Here is an 8,241-nt window from a genome sequence, read left to right on the forward strand (position 1 = left end):
GCATCGAGCGAGTTGCCACTAATACGTCTGAAAGCGCCTCATGTTTTAAGCATATGCTAGTGACCGGCGGAAGCAACTTACAAATCCGTCACATAAGATTTTCTTTTTAACTTGTTAAAAAAAATCACCTACAAATATTCGGGATTCAGTAACTGCATGTTTCATATTTAAGTAGTTGTACTTTCATCATTTTTTTTTTCAAGAAACATCTTACTCTGGGTCTCAATACTATTATCAACACCCAAACATTTTCCGCCAGAAACAAGTTTAATGGCATATTATACCGCAGAAACGATATTTTCCCCTTTTTTAGAATAACACAAGTGCAACGTTTGTAAAATGATTTTAGAGCATGTTACATGCCGATCACCTAAAGAAATTGGAATGTGAATTATTTGTCATTCAAGTAGCAAAATGTAAACAAAAGTATTTTCTTACAAAATATATCACTTTATCTGTACTAATTATCTAAGCATCATTTCTTAGGCATAATGATCCCATTACGTGGGATTTTCTTGAAGATGTATGCAAGAATCTTCTTTAAATACATATTCATTTCATGCAATTAGGCATCATTTAATGTGATCAAAACATGGAGACTAAAAATCTTTAGTGTTATTAAAATTGACCACACATAGTATAACGATTCACTGCTTCAAGAACATAGTATCTTTCAACTTTCATAAACCATATCTGATTTCAAAACCAGCTATTTCAGATTTTGTTGTTTTTTTCTCTTTCTCTCTGCATTTTTATATATTTTATTGTAAGGCACTATGCTGCGGAACATACAACTATGCACCGAATAAACAATAAATCTTTTCAATGTTTTTTTCATTTATTTACAGATCACATATCACTTGTTTTCTTTGACTTGATCTGGGCGGCAATTCTGTCCAAATCACGTCTGCCCTGTGAGGTCAGCCTGCGGCCACTGAAATATAAAACATAAACTCAAATAAATAAATATTAAAAGTATGTCAAACACTTACTTGTACTGCTTCATAATTGGTTTCTGCAAATAGTGTTCATGTCACATTTTGTACTTACATCTGTAAGCTATATTAAAAGATCTGTTGTATTTTTTTTCAAAGAAAGCTGATATCACAGGTTAACAATGTGACCAAGATGACCCTTTTTAGTTAAACGAGTATCTTATCTACTAATTCTTAATCATTGCAACATGACCCTAATTTAGTTAAATGAATAAATAAACAAATTCTTTATAATTTACATTATAAATTGGTCAAGTATTTTAATTTTGTTCAGTACATGTATTTTAAATGCCACAAATGGTTGTTAGCAAACAAATTTGTGAGCACAGCAATATTTTTTCTAGACTCAATAAGAAAGATATGTCAAAAATCTTGTAGACAAGTAGTGTCATACCATCGGCTCAACTCCAGCTAAAGTGTGCACAAAATTTATATACATCAATTCTGTATTTATGAAATCCAGCTCACAATAATTTTCAGCTTTTACTTTCATTTATTTCCAGTCAGACTCATTAAATCAGTTTTAACTCTCACAGTTGTCAAGATTTAAGAAGTTCATCATGCTGGAATACAATATCTTGATTTAACCCATCTTACAATCTTAATCCACACTGCATTTGCCTTCTAAAAGAACTACTAGCATTTTGCAAGCATGCAAGAATAAAATTTCAAGCCCAGCTATCCTTAATCAGAATAAATTATGACACAACTCTTCACATTTGAAACAATTCTTTACAACTTTCAAAGATTAAATATTACCCAACTTTTAATAAAAGTATGGCTATACCAATATATAAGCTAGCCTGATCCCTTTAACTATAGCATTTACTCTAATACTTAAATTCTTCAACATAATCCTTTTGTGAAAAAATTACACACTCTGTTATCAATCTTTTGCCACAACCAGTTTTTTTGGGATTTAACTCAATACAGGATTGGAGCAGTACCTCTAGACGCTTGCAGAAATCATGATCACAAAAAAGACAAATATCGTTTTTTTCGCCGATTTTTACATTTTCCCTTCATTATCGTACTTAATTTGGTGTGAAAATATGAATTAGACCTGTTAAAGTTCATTCCGTTGGGTAAAAAGACAAGATTTTAGCATTTTATCATTCTTGTCCAGTATATTACAGTATTTAGTATGGTGCTCCAATCCTTTTTTTAGTCTCACTCAGTTTTTTGTCAAATGGCAACCCTTCCATTTCTATTGTAAAGGAGGATCACAATAAACCAATGGGCTAGCTTTCTCATATTAAAGAATCCCACCCTTGCTAGGGGCTTGAACCTACATCCGTGAGAGGGCAAGTGGTTTAGTCAACGACCTTAACAACTAAACCCGACTACAACAACAACACATGTCCATTTCACAAATTGTATCAATGTTATATATATAAATGTTAACTTACCCATTTGGGTCTTTCTCCACAATCTTCAGGTTCTCAAGACTCTGTAACAGACGTCTGGAGATGGATCCAGTGGCCTTACAGAAATGACTTGGGGCAGTTCCACGTCGGCGGCGACCTACAAACAACCAACTTATAATTATTCTATATATCATGACATCATAATGCATTAGTATGGTAGATATTATTCAATTAATTCAAGAATTTGAACCATATTTAATTTTTGATGAGGGATTTTTTTGTTTTGTTTTAATTACAAGTAATACAGGAATGACTAAGGGCAGATCCCTGTCAGTATTGACCTTGAAACAACAAATGTTATATTGTATAAAACATAAAGACATTTTAATATATTGAGGAGTATTATAATATATGTCTCAGATTAACAGTTATATTTCGTCTCCTTAGATGTACTTTCACGATTATGAACCAAACTGAACAAAGATGACTTTCTTACTAAACATTTTTAAACAGAAAAATGATCAATCCAGAATTTACGAGACTTGGTGCATTTTTTTTTCTTTTTTGTTACAGAAGATTTAATCTAATGTAACAAGTGGTGCATTTGTTTTTGTTACAGAAGATTTAATCTAACATTATAAGATGTACAAACAATTTTCTCACATAAGCAAAAATGCTGGGAAGAATCTTGTCTCCAAATTTAGTAAAGATGTGTGACTTTCTCTATCAGACTCATTAAATCAGTTTTAACTCTCACTGATTGTCAAGAAATAAAATTATCATCATAAGAAAGTCACACAGTTTACATTACTTCCATGATCCAGTACAATTATCGGTATATAATTATTTATATACTAGAAATGTGTCATCATGCCACGGATGCCCCCGCATGCAACCAAGATTTCAGATGTTATAATATTTAGTTCCAAAGTTTGCACAAATTATTTTTTTCATTTTAAGTTCAAAGCCCTTAAAACTATTCAATGTTAAGACAAACCATTTTTATACAAAGTTCAAGGCACTGAAACTATTCAGTGTTAACCTTTTGTAAATTGCATATGATGCATATTTGTAGCCAAAATAATGGCTACATACATTTCCACAAAAGTATGAGTGCTGAAACTAAAAATTCAAAATTTTTCCAACATTCAAGAAAGATAACTTTGTCCAAAATCATTAAACCACGACCAAATTCAAACTTGAAATGCTTATTCCATGCTTATTCCTAAGATGTATCTTTATGTCAAACTTGAGTTGAATGTGTACAACCATTGGGGAGATAATGAACGGAAACTTAAAATTTCTGATTTTTTTTCAAAGTTAAAGAGGGATAACTCTGTCAGCTATCATCAAACCATGACCAAATTCAAACTTGACCAATGCATTCTTATGACATATCCATATCTTTAATTTGTTGTTGAATATGTACAACTGTTGGGGATATAATGAATGTGAACTGAAAATTTCCTCTTTTTTTTCAAATGTAAGGGGCATAACTCTGCCAAAAATTATCGAACCATGACCAAATTCGAACTTGACCTGTGCATTCCTTTGACATATCCATATGTCAAGTTTTGAGTTGAATTTGTAATACCGTTGGGGAGATAATGAATGGAAACTGAAAATTTCATATTATTTTCAAAGTAAAAGGGGCATAACTCTGCCAAAAATCATTGAACCATGACCAAATTCAAAGTTGACCTGTGCATTCTTTTAATGTATCCATATGTAAAATTTGTGTTGAATGTGTAATACTGTTGGGGTGATAATGAACGGAAACTGAAAATTTCATATTGTTTTCAAAGTGAAAGGGGCATTACTCTGCCAAAAATCATCAAACCCTGACCAAGTTCAAACTTGACCTGTATTTTCTGATGACATATCCATATGCCAAATTTGAGTTGAATGCGTGCAACCGATACTAAGATAATGAATGGAAACAGATGATGACGGAATGACGGAACAAGGTCACACTATATGACCAGCCATTATATGGTAGGGGCATAAAAATTACAATGTACTATACTATGACTCACATGCTACCCCTTGATCAGATAAATTTAAATAAGTTGGTAATCCATATGCTCTACTTTCAGAGGCAAATCGGCAGTCTTAAAAATAACTATATGCATGTGCCCTTCCATGCATTACTTCAGACACAAACGGGTACCAGATTAAAATCACAGACGTTTCGTAAGCTAGCTGGATAGCTAGCTTACTCACATGAAAGAATTCAAAGTCCCTGTCTGGATTCAAACCCACAGTGGTGAGGGGCAACTTGTTTGAAGTAAACGACCGTAACCACTCGGCCACGGACGCCCACTGATGTGCACGTAACAAGTTATAATCTTTATTCAATCACAATCAAAGTAGTGTTAGATAGGTTGGTTGGTCTTCATAACATTGAAAACTGTAGAAAATTTATAAACAAAGCTAAAAATAATGACAAGCGTACCTCCGTAGATAGTCTCAAAAGCTCCGACTCCAGCTGGTGATCTGATGTACAAGTGTCTGCAGATAGATGCTGAAAATACAACACACGATTGTCAATGAAGAATTTAATTCTTTACTAGTAACTAGGGAATCACATGAATGACTAATTCTATGTTCAAATCTAACTGCCTATTACATATTTATGAAGAATTCTTCTTAATACCAAAAATGTTTTCAGGTACTATATGGTAAGAAATGAAGTGTTCATAATTATGGCCGCAACTTTATCTACTAACATTTTTGTTACAAGTATCAAATATCTTTTTAACTAAAATTTGTAATATGACTAACACTGAAGTACAGAAAACATACAAGATACATGTTCACATTTCAACAATTGAGTTTTACCTAATGAAATGTAGAACATGGTATGAAATTTGAAAGAATACTATTTTCTGCAAGTGTTCCAATATCAGAATTAAATCAGTTTGAAATCCTCTCACAAATGGTTGATCAAGTGATTTTTTTCATCACCAGAACATTACAGAAACATGAATCTTATATTGTATTAAATGTAATAAACTTGATTAACAAAGTACCTGGTAATTCAATATATTTTTTTAACGTTTGTGACTATATACATTGTATATCAAAAGGCCTATTCTAGACTTTCAGTGCAGAACCAAAAATTCTTTCGGACGTATAACATAACGTGGAGAACGCTCATCAAGGTTTTAAGTGTGGGAAGGGCCAATTCTCTAATGTTGTCAAAACTTGTGGCCCGACCCTTTTGCTTTTTTATAATAACTATAACATCCATGTATTAACTGTAAATGTATTCGTTACTGTTTTGTAGTATGTTTACATGTGACAATGTATCTGTTTTTGTATAAAATGTAAAAGCAATAAAATATGATTAAACAAAGGTTTTAAGTTCCATATCAGAATTAAATCAGTTAAATATCCCTTCATGGTGTATCACGTAATTTTTTATTCATCACTGGAACAAGTTCTCAACGTTAAACATTTAATCAATGTCATTCAGACACAATTTATCAAAGACACAGAGCTACTAAGACTTGAGATGTTTCAGATGTTAATACTTCTACTGTCTCTTATTCATTCTCAAATTATAAAATCTTGTTTATTTTAAAAATCAAATTTTCTAGATAAATCTTTTTTTTCCCAGCAAAATAATCTTTGAAGATTGCTACACTACTAGCAGCAATAAGCTGTTATCAAATTTTAGATTTAGAATTCATGGATAATATAATCACAAAAATCATTTCTACAAATTTAGTAAAGATGTGTGACTTTCTCTATCAGACTCATTAAATCAGTTTTAACTCTCACTGATTGTCAAGAAATAGAAATTATCATCATAAGAAAGTCACACAGTTTACATTACTTCCATGATCCAGTACAATTATCTGTATACAATTATCATTCAATAAATACTATTTCATCTCCTTAGTGCAGTATCAGGTTAAGTTCTTTTAAATTTAATAGGATTAATAGGAGTGAACCAGTTATTGCACTAAGGTTGTTATATGTACTGTAACTATCAGGTAAGACAAATTTATATATTGAATTTTGATATTTATCTACATCGAATTGACAAAGGGTTAATCATACATAGCTACTAGGTCGACTTATTAATTGACTCATTTTAATGATCGAACAAACGAAATTATACTACAAGACTGTTTATGTTATTCAAACTGAAGGTTGAAGCTGCTGACCTATATAAGGACACACACTTTTGTGGTATTTCGTAGAGTAACAAAAAATTAGCAAAAAAATAGTGGCTAACACTTTTTATATTAAAGTATCAGTTTGTCTTCATTGCTTTGCTTTACTACATTTTTCAGATACCCAAGTTACAAAGCAATTTATTCACAAGTCAGGGCCAAAACACTATTTTTGGGGAAGAGGCCTCAGCCTTTTTCTTGGGGAAAATATGCGTGATTTTGCATACTTTGCATTGGGAAAAGGGGTCTCAAATTTAACACAAACTTTTAACAAGTTCTTCAAAATAGAAAAGCAAAAGCAATAAGCACTGGGAAATACTAATAAGGCAGTAAAAGACCTTAATTCAACACCATCATTTAATTTTGTTCTAAATTCTATGGGAAATTTCAAAAGACTGGGGAATTTTGAGGACCAAACTGGGGACAAGAAAGAGGCTAGTTTGGTTGGGGAAGCAGCCTATATTCGGCCTCTACAAAGAAGGTTTTTTGGCCCTGATAAGTGATTATTTTGTGTGAATTTCTAGTCAGACTCATTAAATCAGTTTGTACTCTCACTAGGTATCAAGATATAGAGATTCATCATTAGAAATTCACACTAGTTTGTAACTACTGAAAAATTATCGCTTAAACTGCTGATTTGGAAAGTAAAAAAGCTGGTTTAAGTTTATATTTTTGGGAAAACTGCATGATTTTAAAGAAAATTTTAATTGGGAAGAGGCCTTTTTTCGGAGTTTGTTATATAAGTAGAAAAATCACTGGTACAGAATACCAACTGGTGGTTTTTCTCACTAAATTTGAAAGAGCCAGTGCAAGCCTCGTTTTGATGTGTTTCGACTTTGAAATCCTATAACTTTCAAATTCAGAATATGACAATCCAGTATACAAATTCTGTAGATTAAGGTATTGGAGATTAAACGGTGAACAGGTCTCCTGATCAGAATTAAATCAGTTATAAAAATACTCTCACTTTGTTATTTCAAGACAGAATCTTTCATCACATGGAGACATTACATTAAAATATGAAATAATAGCCTGAAAATGGCTGAAATAGGAAAAAAGTGATTTACCAGCCCTAATAAAATACCAGTCGACATCATAGGGGGATAGCTCCTTGAATCTTTTCCAGTCTGATAAAGTCGGTCCACTCTGGCACCTTCATTTTACCAGACCTAAAGTAAACAATCTTCTTTACAGGATACAAATCTATTTGCTTTAAGTATATATCTCTTAATGATTTGATCCCTTATCAAGATTATAAATTGAAACTTAGCTATTTAATGTGGAAAATGATTTTAGGAAACGTTTTATGAAGTAAGTTTTAATAGAACAAGGTGCAGTAACGAGCTTATGCAATGTAAGCCATTTAATATTTCCTTATTTTTTCATTGATGAAATTCCATACTTAAGCAAAGGAAACTAACATTTTTCAGGGGCCAAAATAAAGGACTTCACAAAAATTAATTTCCTGTTCAAACATTATTAAAAATAGTTATACCTTATAAATTTAATAAATTTGGGACTTTTCATACTGAAATTCACTTAAATTTTACTTTACTTTTTTTAAAAAAAGGCAAGCAAAGGCCCTAGTAAAATCATGAGCATTGACATCCTTCACTGAGATCCCATCTGTAAAATATGATAAATAAAAGTCAAAGATGACAAGAATAAATATTAAGTTACAATTTCGATATGACC

General features: G+C 31.7%; 1 protein-coding gene across 1 annotated transcript; it reads right to left on the minus strand.

The window, feature by feature from the left end:
- Positions 1 to 819: 819 nt before the first annotated feature.
- On the minus strand, positions 820 to 7,663 carry LOC132750134 (small ribosomal subunit protein eS19-like; the record flags this gene model as incomplete). The annotated part of the gene is given in 4 exon segments (XM_060740073.1): positions 820 to 934; positions 2,405 to 2,519; positions 4,818 to 4,886; positions 7,614 to 7,663. Coding segments are annotated over 4 exon segments (319 nt in total), but the record flags the coding sequence as incomplete, so codon positions are not given.
- Between the last annotated feature and the right edge of the window lie 578 nt (positions 7,664 to 8,241).

This window comes from Ruditapes philippinarum, unplaced genomic scaffold (assembly GCF_026571515.1).
Source record: "Ruditapes philippinarum isolate M1 unplaced genomic scaffold, ASM2657151v2 ctg4565_1_1_1_1, whole genome shotgun sequence".
Classification (NCBI taxonomy): Eukaryota; Metazoa; Mollusca; class Bivalvia; order Venerida; family Veneridae; genus Ruditapes; species Ruditapes philippinarum.